The 15,784-nt window shown below is 33.6% G+C and overlaps 1 protein-coding gene across 1 annotated transcript in view; it reads left to right on the top strand.

Moving 5' to 3' along the window:
• Nucleotides 1–15,784, top strand: part of PGAP1 (post-GPI attachment to proteins inositol deacylase 1) — a 67,973-nt gene that overhangs the window by 22,451 nt on the left and 29,738 nt on the right. Inside the window, exons 6-12 of the mRNA XM_021702969.2 lie at nt 352–404; nt 1,254–1,320; nt 5,317–5,422; nt 6,079–6,134; nt 7,705–7,788; nt 11,443–11,489; nt 12,509–12,560. Of these exons, the coding sequence (XP_021558644.1) occupies nt 352–404; nt 1,254–1,320; nt 5,317–5,422; nt 6,079–6,134; nt 7,705–7,788; nt 11,443–11,489; nt 12,509–12,560 (465 nt within the window). The remainder of the gene's footprint in view (nt 1–351; nt 405–1,253; nt 1,321–5,316; nt 5,423–6,078; nt 6,135–7,704; nt 7,789–11,442; nt 11,490–12,508; nt 12,561–15,784) is intronic.

Here is a 15,784-nt window from a genome sequence, read left to right as displayed (position 1 = left end):
TACTAAAGTAATTGTGATTTATTTAAAGAACCATAAACTCAGACTCTTAATAGAGTAATAGAGAGTTAGATATTAAACTTCAGTAAGGAATCTGTTAGATGCTTTAATAATTTTTGAAGGGTAATTTAAGCTTGACTAAGCAGTAATGATACTGATTTTATACAGGAACTACCTTAATATTTTTGGATCACCTTTCTAAGAATGCATCATTTAAATATGTCTGTGCATCATAAAATAATGAAACTAATGTTACATGTTTCTAAATATTAGCTTATGAGAATTTCAAACCTTTGGGAGAATAACAAATGTGCTTTTCTTAAGTTGGATTTTTTTTTTTCCTTGTCCTTTTAGAGTTCAGCAGTGCCTAAGACCTGGGTCTCAACAGACCACCTTTCCATTGTATGGTAAGTTAATATATAATAGGCTTATTTTGGTGGTTTGTGGTGGCCCTTTTTTCTTACCAGTGCATTGATTGGTTTGTTAGCCTTGTTAGCAGTTTATCCATAAATAAATAGATTTGGGAGAAAGATTGACTTAAGGGCTTAGAACTCTAACCTTGGTTTTTGTCTCAGTTTGACCAAGGTTCCCTTGACAGCTTGTAAAATCATCTCTTAAAGAACCACTAGCATGAATCTCAAATGAAGCTAGAGTCAAATGTCAGAATTTTAGAGTTTGTCATAGTTGGGCAGAATCAAAGGTACTTGTGATAGGCTCTTCTGAGCTCTTGGCCAGTCACCAAACTCAGGGACTTGATTAATATAGCATTAACTATTCTAGAGCATCACATGAAAAACCAAGTAGGAGTTAGATTTACCCTTAATATAAATAGATGAAATAAGGGTCAAGAAATACATAGACCCTAGTATCTTAACGCTATATGTTTTAGCTTAAAGATTATTTTTTCACTTTCCTCTGGCTGTGCAGTCAGTGGTGTCTGCAAGAAGCACAAGTTTAGGCATATAAAGATGGGGCAGACAGTTGTTTATAGCTGGGATGGACAAGGAGACTTAGGGAGAACAGAAGGACCCTGATAGTTCCATTGTCAAATGTCCAAGAAGATTTAATTTGCTTTATTTTTATATGTTTCAAGTTTAAAATATTCTTAATAATAATGATTCCTTAAATACCTTTAGAGTTTAGAGCAGTAAAGAAAACTCAGATATTCCATTAAGTAATAGAATTGTGCGTGTTTGTATCAAAAGTATGTTTTTAAATAAAGTTTTATTGTAACATTGTTACATTTTATTCTTTAGGTGTAAACAATTACAATTGACTACAGTTCGAGCATTCTTTGATCTTATTGATGCTGATACTAAACAAGTATGTATTTTTAAGCTAAAAATTACTTCAGCAGAGTAAAAGCTTTTGTTACAGCAGGATGGATTTAATACTTTTTTTTTTTTACTTTCATAAAAGTAGAAGCCTTATATGTTGTATCAACTGTAATTAGTTTCAAAATAGAAATATATTTTTCTCTGATAATACTTTGATCACTATTAATAATTAATAGAATGCAATGAAAATGAAAAAGTGAAAAGATGCTTTAGATCTTCCCCCAGTTTTTCCCCTTTACTTGTTTAAAATTTGATATATATCCTTTTAACTTTTATTTAACTTAAAATACTTACTACAAGCTATTTTATCCTTTTTTTAGTAATATGTTGTAAACTTCATAATGTATCTTGATAGACATTTTTGCTTAAATTTTTTTTTAAAAAAAAGCATCTTTATCTTTCTGGTAGGATCAAAATGTCTTCATTCATTGGCTAACCCATGCTCGCCAGAACTTAAATTATGTACTTTTAGTAGCTGAATGTTTTTTGTAATGAGATTTCACTTATAAACTCTACAAACTAATGATTTTCCAAGTTGTTCAATTAGCAGGACACCTGGAAATCCTAGTGCTATTTATAGAACATCATATTACTCTTTCATCTCTTTCATGTCTGCCAGCAGATATACAGTAGTGGGCACCAAGGATTTCAGCAAAATTCAGGGAATTTTATCCATGAACTTAAATTTTTTTCTGTGAATTGGGAACAGATTGCTATTTTTTCATCTTAAGCAGCCTTTTTTTTTAACCTCAGGTCATCTTGTTCACTGTTTCATAGAAACATGTCTTGAGAACTGTGGCTATGGCTTCTCCTTTTGGATAAAAAGTTCCCTGTGTATTAGGAAATTTTCTTCATTATGGCAAAGTATTTAGCTGTTATTTTTGGATTCTTTTCCTTGAAGGCTCCAATTTTTTGAGAGACTAGTATGTGTGGCCTCTTTCTCAATAGATCTCTAGGTAATGCTTTCCTTATTGTGTCTTAGAACTTTTAAGTTCTCTTATAAGGCTTTTCACTCTTGGAAGTGGGGTACTGTTTGTGTTTTTTCCTTAACCCTTCAGAAAGCTGCAGAACTGCTATTAGAATCATAAATACTTACCTCTGTCCTGAAGAATACAATAAAAGAGAGACCCCCCAAAAAAAGACCCAAATTGTTGTGTTTTGCCACATTTTAAGCCACAAGATGCCATATTTAAGTTAGCACATTTATTAAAGTAAAACAGCCTTATAGAATTAACACTATGAATTGGTCATGCAATGCAAATATTTTTCAGTTTTTCAACCTTGTTTTAATTGTGAGTCTTAACTATGGCAAATGTTTTTTTAGTCAGTTTGAGAGAGTGCAACTAGATATAATAGAATCAATTAAAATTGTAAGACCAGTTTGTATTTGGAATGACATTTGGTAGGCTTAGGAAAAAACCCCATTTCAACCCATGAAGAACAGTAGTATCACAGACAGGTATATTCTTTAAAAATTGTACAGAGGGGCGCCTGGGTAGCTTAGTCGTTGAGCGTCTGCCTTTGGCTCAGGTCATGGTCCTAGGGTCCTGGGTTCGAGCCCTACATCAGACTTCCTGCTCAGTGGGAAGCTTGCTTCTCCCTCTCCCACTCCCCCCGCTTGTGTTCCTGCTCTCGCTATCTCTCTCTCTGTCAAATAAATAAATAATAAATTTTTAAAAAAATAAATATTGTACAGAAAGCTAATTTTTTTATTGAGGTATAGTTGACACACTACATAAAACTAATTTTATTTATTTTATTTTATTTTTTTTAAAGATTTTTTTTTTTTTTTTGACAGAGACAGCCAGAGAGGGAACACAAGCGGGGGGAGCGGGAGAGGGAGAAGCAGGCCCCCTGCAGAGCAGGGAGCCCAATGCGGGGCTTGATCACAGGACCCTGGGATCACGACCTGAGCTGAGGGCAGACACTCAACGACTGAGCCACCTAAGAGCCCCCATAAAACTAATTTTAATAAATCTTGTTTTCCATTAAATCCTGAGATGAAATTTTTAATACTAGTGTAATAAATTATAATTCTGGATAGATAAGTAATTTACAGACACATTTTAAGGGACAAATGAGAAATTTTTGGTAACTAATATTGCTAAGAATCAAACTATGAAACTGAGTTCTGTTTCACAGCCTCACTATATATAATCAACTGGACTAAATATTAGACAATAAAAAATTAGGATATGATTGCTATCCCTCAAGATGATATTAGGAAGAGAAGCAAACATATATACAGGGAAACTATAAGCATAATTAGTCCCAAACATGTGGTACAAAGGAATCAGAATTAGAGAATAATTTCTGATGGTTATCAGCATAAAAGGCATAGCTGAAAAACTTACAAGTGGATGGATTCCCTGGAGAGTGAGTAAGGATGGGAGAGTCCTGAGTTAACTAAAATTTTGGCAAAAAGACCTATTACTTTTATTTTTATTTTTATTTTTTTAAAGATTTTATTTATTTATTTGAGAGTGAGAATGAGAGACAGAGAGCATGAGAGGGAGGAGGGTCAGAGGGAGAAGCAGACTCCCTGCCGAGCAGGGAGCCCGATGCGGGACTCGATCCTGGGACTCCAGGATCATGACCTGAGCCGAAGGCAGTCGCTTAACCAACTGAGCCACCCAGGCGCCCAAGACCTATTACTTTTAAATGATTGTGAACAGATGTGGCTGCTTTTAAAAAAAGTCAAAACTAGTTTTATATTAGATTGAGTTGATTGAAGTATTGAGTTTGCATCAATGAAGATAAAATTTCCACTGCCTTCTACTATAGTTAGATATCTAAGGAACTATATTCTATTTTGTATGTTGTGTTATAAGGAGGAAATTAACAAACTTGAGTTTATCCAGGGAAGGCAGTCAGGGTGATGAAGGGTTTGAAACAGTTCTATGAAAAATAGTTGATGTTTTTGAAGTTGTTTAATCTGTAAAGAAATGTTTTATTGGATGGGGGATGTAACAGTCTTCAGTTTTTTGAAGGGCTGGCCCCTAACTTAATATATCAAAGTAACAGGGAGTCAGATATTTGCTCTAAATATGGCAGAGCATCCTCCTCACAAGAATTATTAAAATTGGAATGTATTATTTTTCACAATAGCAAGTTAGAAATAAATATTCAAGCAAATGCTGGGTGACTTCCTAAGGAATTGAAAAGATTTACCAGACCTGGGTCCTCACTGTCATTTCTTTGTCATTCTCTCATTATGTTGTTGAGAAAATCACTTACCTGTCAGGGCCTCAGGGCTTAAACTATAGAGTTGAATAGTGGTAGATTCTGAATGGATTTTAGACCCAAGTACTTTTTTTTTTTCTTTAAAGGAGGAACTGGTATAAAGTTGCAGACATTTATTGTGCTAGGATATTTTAAAACAGACAACAAAAAATCCTATTTTTATTTCATGAAAGAAAGGATATTTAGGCACAATGAAAGTAAGACAGGATAAAGCAAAGTAGTTTCCAAGGAAGGACAGTTGGCAATTCATATTTTCTCTGATGACCAGTGAATTTTTTGTTGTGGGATTGGTACTGGTCTGAGTTTGGAAAGTAGTGTGTTGGAATCACTAGACTGGAGGATCTCTTAAGTTCTCATCTGTCTCTACACACCTTTGTATGTTTTATTCTTAACTGTTACTTGAGAGGCACTAGTTGAATAATAATTAAAAGCATGGGCTCTGGAGCCAGACTGCCTGAGTTTGAATCCTGGCCCAGACTGTTAATAGGAGTATGACCTTGGGCAAGTTCCTTAATTTCTCTGGTGCTTTAGTTTCTTAGTAAAAATCCAGATAAAAGGATTATTATCTCCTAGAGCTCTTGTGATGGTTAAATGAGTTAATAACATATTAAATACTTAGAACAGTGCCTGGCCCAGAATAAGTAACTGTTGGCTCTTATCACTATTACTTGCTGCAAAGTTTCATTGAACTATCACAATGGATATAAAAAGATACAAAATATATCATTATTCTTTCTAGATAACTCAAAATCCCAAGAAGAAATTGTCGGTTTTGAATCACCACTTTATAAGACACCCAGCAAAACACTTTGAGGAAAATCCAGCAATAATTTCTGACTTAACAGGTTGGTGGTAATAACATATTTTTATTTTCAATCAAGTTTTATTTTTAGGTAAATTTGTTATTAGTGAAGTCTTTGAAACTGTGGTACTTAGCTACTATAATCCTATTATGTTTTATTAATTTCTCTATGATGGTTTCTTATGAGGTTCTTGATTAAGGAAGGGAAAAAGGAGAGAAACAGTTGATGTTGCTGATAAAAATTTTGTTCTGAAAATAACATGAGAAGTACAAAGTTTTAACGATAGAGTTAAATGTCTCTATTTCCTGACAGTCATGTAAAACACGATCATTATTTTTGACTTTTCAGTATCAGTCATTTTTCATTCTTCTTTTGGTTTAACAGCATATCACTTGCTGTTAATATAATACCTGTTATACTCAGTTTGGAAAATAAGATAATTTATTTCTTTTTTATTGATACATCCTTAGAGTAAAGGCACAAAATAAATTTAAAATGCTTTACTTGATGTGAATGCTAGTTGATGATGAGCACAGATAACATCTTACTAGATTTCTTATTTTAAAATAGCTATTGTTCAGGAAACCACTTCTTTTTCAAATCTCGTTGTAATTGAGAAGTATTTCGTGAGCATTCAATAAAAGTAATGGTTTCATATTTTAAAAGCAAGCCAAACAAATTAATTTCCTTTACCTTAGGGACATCTATGTGGGTTCCAGTGAAAGTGTCCAAATGGACCTATGTGGCTTACAATGTAAGTATACCATCAATGGAAATTTTTAATATTTTTTTCAAAAACATTTGGTATTTTTTTCAAAAACATTTTGGTATTTATATTTAAAAAGACTCTTGGGGCACCTGGGTTGGCTCAGTTGGCTGAGCGTCTGACTTTCGATCTCAATTCAGGTCTTGATCTCAGGGTCGTGGGTTCAAGCCCTGCATTGGGCTCCACACTGGGCATGGAGCCTACTTTAAAAAAAAAATTAATTAAAAATAAATAAATAAAGACTCTTCTAAAAAGATAACTACATATATTTTCCCGTATTAAGACAATTTAATAATAATTCCTTAATATCTAGTTAGTGTTCAGTTTCCCAGTTTTATCATAACTGTTAAATTTTTTGTTTCTCAGTTTAAATGAGAATACAAATAATGTCCACATATTGTCGTTTGTTAATATGTCTCTTATTCCTCTTTTAATCTCTCATACTTACTCTACCCCTTTTCTTTCCTTGTAGCGTATTTGTTGAAAAAACAAGTCATTTGTCCTATAGATTTCATACAGTCTTGATTTGCTGATTGCATTCCTTCAGTGCCATTTAGTATATTCCTTTGTCTACTCTTTTCCTGTAACTTAGTACTTGGATCAGATTCATTTGCTTGATCAGATTCAGTTTTTGTTTTGGCTAGACTATCTCTTTTTTTGTGATGTTAGCAGCTGTTGGTGAAGCATGCCTAGAGTCATTAATTCATTTAGGGGGATGCAAAAAATGGTGGTACCCTAATTCAATTATTTTTTTCTTTATTAACTGGAACACTATATTGGGAAATTTCTTGTCTACTAAATTTATCAAAAGTGGAACATATCAGAAAAGGAGAAAATTATAATTGCTTGGATCTTTGGATCTTATATTTACTGGTTTTCAGAAATAGCGAGCTGGCTCACAAACCTCCATCAGTGATCATAAATGGTTTTGGGGGTTTTTCTCCTAGTATTATTATGAACTCATCTTTTAAACATATTTGTGTTTCCATCTAAAATATTAAAATTCTTCTGTCTTTGACCAGTAGAAGCCATTTCAAGTTAGGCTCCTAAATCTTTTTGGTAAAGCTGCTCTTTGGTTGTCTCTTTGATAGTTTCTTCACTACCTAGTATGAGAAAATATTTGAACTCATTTTGTACATTTCCTGCCCCAGACCTTGAATCAGCTTTGTCCTAAGGAGCTCTCCCTGTTATTTGGGAAATGGTGTCTTAAAACCATAATTTGGGCACTAGAGATGTTTATGGCTAGTGGGCTAGCATTTCTAGGCCTTTTCAGTGAACAGAGCTAAGAAATGTATTTTATGTTGATCATTAGGCCAAAACTCAAACCGAAACAAAAAACATGCATCTATACTGCTATTTCTAAGACATATTCAGGACTGCAGGGTACCTGATATTCCTGACTTAATCTGTATCTTCTTCCCACTCCTAGAATATTGGTTCTCAACAATACCAAGAATGATAAAATTAGAATAATTTTTGCTTTATCTGTATATTTAAATGATGAAATTGTCTACTCTCTTAATAGTTTTATTATGTTTTTCCTCTTTTTTTTTTTTAGGAATCTGATAAGATATATTTTACATTTCCTCTTGCAAATCATAGAAAAATCTACACTCATGTCTATTGTCAGAGCACCATGCTGGTAAGATAATTGGTAGATTGCATGTAAATCTAAAAGTCTATTTTTAAGATTCAACTAATATCTAATAGATCTCTTTAGCTATGAACTATTATTAAATCTAATAAATTGAAAAATATTTGTCAAACAGTTTTGATTGAAAAGTATTAATCAAAATGTTTCTATAACTGATAATTTACTATTAAATTATACTTTTGGCTCTAGTTTGGGTCTTTCACCCTGTTTTTCTACCTTACTTCTGTGTTTAGGATGAAGGAATTCAGTTCAAATATCCTAATTCTAAGATTCTGTTTGTACTTTAAATAACAGATATATTTAAACAAAGCTATTCTATAGGAATTTTATGAAGTAAATACTGTTTTTCTCTTGGCTTCTATACTCAAATTTGCAGGACTTTTTATACCAAACATTCTCTAAAATAGTAACTTTTTGTTAAAATGTTATCTAGACTCAGAGTTACCAAAGTGATGATTTTACGTATTTCTTTTTAATGAATACCTACTATCAGACATTGTCAAAAAATGTGTTACATGCTATAGGATGCCTTTGTTATATTTAAGTAATAATTTATTTGTCAGCATTTCTTACTTTCAGGAACTTGTTTTCCCAATTTGGGTTCTTTTCCCTCTTTTTGAATTTTTTTTTTTGGCATTTCCCAAGTTTCTTCACTTTATATTTGTGTTTTTCATAATTTCTTTCCACTTCTCCCTTTTGTTGGGTTATTTGTATTCTTTAGAACTAGAATCTAATATGTCACTTAGTTGGTAGATACTGCCATTTGCTATATACTAAAGTCTTTAGAAATGATAGGTATTGTGGTCTAGGTGCTAATGAATACTAATTTTAGTGGGATGACCAGAGTTTTGCATCTCTCACAGAGACTAACATCTCCTAGCCTAAAATCTGGATGGGCGGTTTATCGCAAGAGAATCTGGCCCTTAGACTGCTGGCTTAAAATATCCACACTCAGTTAATTAAATTCCAAATCAGAATGTCAGTATTATAGTGAGAAAAATCCTTGCCAAAGTTCAAATTCTCCATTTGGCTTATTGGAGGATCCCTTTTCTGTATTTAAGGTCCATGGGTATTAATTAGCATCAAGTTATGTGGTGAATTTTAAAGATCTTTTCAATTTGTATTATAGAAGTTTTCAGTCATTTAAAGTAGAATATAATAATGAAATCTCACATAACTATCACATAGCTTTAACAGTTATGAATACTGCCATTTTTATTTATCCCTTTTTCACTTTTTTTTTGACTGAAGCATTTTTAAAGCAAATTCTAGGCATTTTATCATTTCATCCTTAAGTACTTCAATATGTTTTCTAGCAGATAAGAATTGTGCAGGTTAACTGTAATATTATTTCATCCAACAAAATTAATTATTAATTCCTTAGTATCATGTGATATCCAATCCATGTTCAATTGTCCTCTGTTCAGTTAAATTCTAAGTTTGTTTATTTGAATCAGAATCCAAAAAGTATACATGTTATATTTGATTCATGGATCCTAAGTTTTTTATAATGGCCTCCTCTTTATCCCCCCATTTATTTGTTTAAGCAAGTGGGTTATATGTTCTGCAGAATTTCCCACATTCTGGGTTTAGGTGACTATTCTCATGGTATCTTTTTTTTAAAGATTTATTTATTAGAGCATGTGCGAGAGAGAGAGGGGGAAAGAGAGAGCACAGGGGAGAGGGAGAAGCAGAGAAGCAGACTCCCCACTGAGCAGGGAGCCTGACGGGGCTCGATCCCAGGACCCCAGGTTCATGACTTGAGCCAAAGGCAGATGCTTAACTGATTAAGCCACCCAGGCACCCCTCTTGTGGTATCTCTTAACATGTGTTTCTATCCCTTATGTTTTCTGTAAACTGGTTGTTAGATTTAGAATCTTGATTATTTTTTAATTAAATTAATTACCACTAATTTTTTGTGGCAAGAATATTTTATAATTAGAACTATGTACTTAACCAGAAGTTATATAGTATCTAGTTGTCCCACTTTAGTGACCTAAAGACTTACCAGTAGACTCAGGTGGTATTAGCATGGTCTATCCTATATAAAGTTCCTAATCAGTTTTTCACCTAACAATTTTAGCAGCCTTTGAGAGCATCATTTTTTACTGTAGATAGGTTTCTCTTTAGATCTATTATATAAATTTTATGATCAAGTAGCATTTTCTCTTCAGTATACTTTAGGAATTGTTAATTATTGAGTGACTTTTTCTGAGATTTTCAGTGCAGTTTTTATAATTAGGGATGCTTGCTAGATGACCTGAAATTGTTCTTTTGATACCTTATAGATTATAGCAACATGGTGTTTTAGGGTGGGCTTGAATAATATTTTTTCAATTTGTTGATGAATAAGTCAGAATTCTCTATATACGGAAGTGTATAGTATAAAATATTGACAATTTTCATATTAAGGGCTGTCTTTGAAGATAGGCTCCCTTAGTAGCCGCAAAAACCCATTACAAAAGTGGGGTGAACTTTGAGAGCTCACTAGATGTTCCTTGTCTAAGCTATGCAGATCTTTTCTTTTGCCTTGCTTTATAATGTCACATTATTCTTGGGAAACACAGTTAACTGATACAGAAGTCACACAAGTATTTTGCCAGCAGTAAAGAGCAGACAAATTCCACGTTATTTTTTGTTTTCCTTTCAGCTTTCTTTTCTGTATTCTTGGAAAATGTCTTCAAATTGTATTTAAGCTCCATGAGGGCAGAGACCATGTCTGCCTCATTTATCATTTTTTCCTTGAAGGCGTAGCGTAATTACATGGCTCTAGAATAGACTTTATAAATATTGGATGAAAGGATTAATATCTTTTGCATTATCCTCTCTGTTTATTAAGGAAAATTTTATGTACCTGTCTGAGCAGTGTTTCTTACCCTCTTATACCTTGGTGTAGGATTTTAGTAGTTGGATCATCAGATCTTGGAACATCGCTCTTAACTACTTCCTTAAAAGTTGCAGTGAAGGTCTTTGGTCATACCTCTCTTAAATGACTGAAGATAAATACATAACATTGTTAAAATATCACTACCATCTCTGCGGCATTCCCAGGGTACCCTGATAAAGTCATAACCAGCTTTTGTCTTGAGCCCTTGGAGTTGTGCTTTAATCCAAACACATTCTCAGTTACATAGTTTTGCCTGATAATCAAATGAGAACTCAAGTGGTAAACTAGCAAGCTATACTTAGATTAATTGCTATTTTTAATTACTTGACTCTGGATTTTTTTTTTGTTTGTTTAAAAGTCTGCCGATGGGTGTTCATCTTCTATATTTACTTAAAATGTAGTTACTTACTATGTAACTACCTAATTAAACTACCTAATTAAACATTGCTGAACTCTGAAAGCATTGGTTCAAAAATTAAATTTGCTTACGCATTATGCTGTGGAGAGGTCACTCTTTCTCTTCCTGCTGCTCTAGGTTACTTGCTTACCTATCTATATTGACATAAGACTTCTTTACCTGCCCTTGACCTATATGACTTTTGAAACAGCTTGGAAATGTTTCTAAATAACAGGTTGCTATTTTATGTTTCCATCATGCTTACTAACCCTATCACATAATAGTAAAATGTTAAGCTGCCTATTTTATGTAATTATTTTCTATAATATTTAGTGTGATTTGTGTTATTAATCAACAGGATACAAATAGTTGGATTTTTGGCTGCATAAACAGCACTTCTATGTGGTAAGTCTTTTGAAACTAAGGGCCTCAATTGTTCATTTTTCTCAATATAAATAATACAAATCATACTTATTAAAGATTTATTTATTTTAGAGAGAGAGAAAAGGAGGGAGCCAGGGGTATTGGGAAGGGGCAAAGGGAGAAGGAGAGGGAGAGAATCTCAAGCAGACTCCTTGCTGTGCACAGAGCCTGATGGGGGCTCGATCCCATGACCTGGAGATCATGACCTGAGCCAAAATCAAGAGTCAGATGCTTAACTGACTGAGCCACCCAAGCACTCCGAAATCACGCTTTTTAAAATAGCTTCATACATTGTTTGTTTTGTTTTTTTAAAGATTTTATTTATTTATTTGACAGAGAGACGCAGCGAGAGAGGGAACACAAGCAGAGGGAGTGGGAGAGGGAGAAGCAGGCTTCCCGCTGAGCAGGGAGCCCAATGCAGGGGTCGATCCCAGGACCCTGGGACCATGACCTGAGCCGAAGGCAGACGCTTAACAACTGAGCCACCCAGGCGCCCCGCTTCATACATTCTTTTTTTTTTTTTTTTTAAGATTTTATTTATTTATTCATAAGAGACAGAGAAAGAGGCAGAGGGAGAAGCAGGCTCCCCGCTGAGCGGAAAGCCTGATGTGGGACTCGATCCCAGGACCCTGGGATCATGACCTGAGCCGAAGGCAGACGCTTAACCATCTGAGCCACCCAGGCACCCTGCTTCATACATTCTTAAGCTGATTTTGCTGCTACATTACATTATAGTATTGATTTTTAAATGAAAAATAAAGGAAATTAACATATCAGTAGTATTTGCAAACATAGAAATGGTTGCTAGGAAAAACAATTTTTTTGTATCCAAAAGGACTGTATGGATAAGAGTATATTGGATTAGACTTATTGGACCTTGTTTCATTAGAACTTTCTCTGATAGGTCTGTAGCTGGTTTCTTTTTCCTCTGAAGCTTATTTATAATTTATAATATTTTAATATATTTGTCCTTTAATTATATTTTCATATTCATTTCAAAGCCGGCAAGGGATTGATTTATCATGGAAAGCTGAACTACTGCCAACAATTAAGGTAAATTATGGCTTTAGAATTTTAAAATACTAACAAATTCTTGAGTCTCTAGGCATTTTAGAATATGGTCTTTTATTAATTCATCTAACTATTAAATGAACTTGAGATTTGCTAACATACAGTTTAGAAATATTTTCTCTTTTAATGGAGAATAACACGCAATTTTTTTTTAACTTGCAGCGATAAAAACTGTAAGTTAACAATCTTCTAAATAAAATTAAACCTATATATTATAGCATCATACCAAGAGCTAGATAAATTTTTAAAATTTATTTTGAGGGTATGTTTGGAATGGTCTGTCTTAAAATAGAAGCTGAGTAGTAGTTTGAGTTTTTGGGAGAGGACCTACAGTAGGGGAGAGCGAGCATCTCAAAGAGACACAAAGTAATTTTCCAGATCTACTTCAACATTCCTTTGCGGTCAAACACTTGGATAACTCTACTTTATCTAGTACTCTGTGGTATTTATTTAATAATTGTTTGTGATTTCCTCAAGTAACTCTGATAGGGTCAGCAAGTCTTTTTACAAAAGGTTAATATTGTTGAGAAAATAAAACAGTTCTAAAATTTGATGAAATACCTGTTCTGATTTCTAAACTGTGTTTATTATAACTCATAATCTTACACCAGGAGTGATAATTTTCAGTCTTCAAGTATTTTTTCATGATGAATACTAGCCTCTTAAACCTGAAAGTGAAGCCATCTGGTTGGTCCCAGTCATCTCCCAGTCCAGTTATTTGTTATTTATCTGTATAGTCAGCTCTGTACTACACTAACAGAGGGGAATGATGATAGAATGAATAATTGCAAGTTACTTCACACTTGACTTTGGAATGGTTGCAGTTATTTTTTCTGTCACCCAGTCATCCTTATTTTGTGTATATTCATTCATATGGCTTTGTGTTCAAGAGATAAATATTATAGGAAAGTGATTAGACTCATATGAACATTTTTAATGTCTCTCACTGGTTCTATCCTAGCCTTTTAGGCAGGAGCAAAACAAAAGTCTAGGATATACTTAATGATAATCATTCATAAATCTTTCCTTGAATTTCCAATTTGGATAGTATATCCTATTTAATCTGTAATTTAAGAGGAAGAAATAAATGATTAAAACCCTGATAGAATGTTACTTTGCTCCTGTTTTAAAAAGTTACATCTTAAATAATAAAATCCTTATGTATATTTTTAATTTCAAAGATTCAACAATGTATTCATCTAGTTCTAGACCCTGTGTTGTTTCTTCTAAATGTGAGAAACAGCTGGCAGAACAGCAGAACAAGCTATTCCAGCTGCTTGCTTTTTTTCTCTTTTCAAGATTTATTTATTTCAGAGGAGAGAGAGTCTCAAGCAGGGTCCCCGCTGAGTGGGGAGCCCGATACGGGGCTCGATCTCACGACCTTGGAATCATGACCTGAGCCAAAACCAAAAGTCGGATGTTCAGATCATGACCTGAGCCAAAACCAAAAGTTGGACACTCAACTGACTGAGCCATCCAGGCATTCCAGCTGCTGCTTTCTTTTTATAGTGAATGCTGAAAGAGGTTGCCAGACAGCATTAAAAGCCTACTGAAATTTAGAGGGGGAAAATGGGAGAAGGATGTTTAGAAAATAAGGATTGCAATATTCTGCAATCTTAGGTGTTCTCAGTTGAAGAGGATTATAATTATTAAACATAAATAAACTCCATTTTAATGAAAATCAAAATTAGATGTGTTAGCCACTTCTAAAAAGGACACAAAGTTATTTTGCCATCAAGTTGAAGAGAAAAAAAAAATTAAAGTGAAAAGATTTCATGAATTTTATATTCATATCATCTCAACAAAAGTAATGTCAAATGAGAATCATATCACTTTTAGCATTGCTGCTGACTGAACTGTTAATAAATAGAAGACTCCAGCAAAGCACCTGTAAATTCAGTTTTTAAATACCAGTCATACGGAATTTTTCTGTCATGTGTACAATGAAGAAGTTTCTAAAAACCCAAAGCACAGCAGGCCAAGAATTTGGTAAGCCGAAATGGATTTATTGTTGAAAACAAAAAAGGTAACTTTCCAAAGATAACTAACTTGTATGAGAAAACTACCTTGTAGCCATTTTGCCTTAATCATACTTTAGCACCATAGCTTTGCTCTGCACATCAAAACCTGGTATTTGATTTTCTGTGTATGTTGTTTCAGCATTAAGGGCATTTTACCCTTAAAACACTGAAAAATTTCCAAACTTCATATTAATCTTACCTGTCAACCTAACGATTTCATGAATATGATTGTATTGTCAAGTTCCTACTGACATTATAACTATATAGCAACTTTATAAGGAAATTTTTTTGACACTGTTACCTTTTTAAAGTATTCTGATCCTACAAAAACATTCTTGAGAAAAAAACTATTCTTGAGAATAAATAACAAAGGCTAGTAGAGTGGATAGCCACACAGAGTAACCAAGGTTCTTTCTAATTATCTTTCATACTGTCTACCATCTGTTTGGTTGGTCTCAGTTGCCTGTCACTGTGATTTGGGAGGCCCTTTTAAGGCCTTTTAATTGACATTAGAACAGATTAGTCTGTTGCTGAGACTTTGGCAAGTAAGTCGAGGTGAAGCCTAGGAAGTTGTAAAAAAACACAGGTGAATCTGGTCAGGTTGTTAGCCACTTGTTCTCAGTTCTTTAGCTTTAGCACCTCTGTTCAACTTGCCCAATAGGTGCTTCTGAAGAACGTTAGAGAAAGTTAACTGTCTGCAGAAATTTCTTAATACATACAAATTGTTACCACATATAACTACTGCCACCCCCACATCTACTTCCAGAAAAAACCTTGGATTTAAAAACTGTATTTGGTGCTGTAGCTTTTCATTAAATAGACCAGTCTCTTATCTATTTATTCCTCCAAATATAGACTATAGGATCTGGTCTTAATTTTGAAAATAGATTTTCATTTGATAAGGTGCATTATTAGTCTTGTGTCTTCATGTCATTTACTGAATAAGTTCCAGAGGATGATATTCATATATATCATTAGACAGCGACTGTTTACTGCTTGGGCTAGATCAGAATCATTTGAGATTAAGTTGCAACTCTTCCATTATTTTTAGCATTCATTCATTCATCAGCTATTGAATGCTCTTTGTCATATGCTAGCTACCAAAATAAATGTAGAAATTTTATTGTAATGTTATAAAAAACAAATGGACAAATTATAAAAGATACCGAATCTGGAAATAATTAT

The sequence above is a fragment of the Neomonachus schauinslandi genome, chromosome 3 (assembly GCF_002201575.2).
Source record: "Neomonachus schauinslandi chromosome 3, ASM220157v2, whole genome shotgun sequence".
Lineage (NCBI taxonomy): Eukaryota > Metazoa > Chordata > Mammalia > Carnivora > Phocidae > Neomonachus > Neomonachus schauinslandi.
Note: the sequence above shows the minus strand (reverse complement) of the source record. Positions and strands in the feature narration are given on the sequence as shown.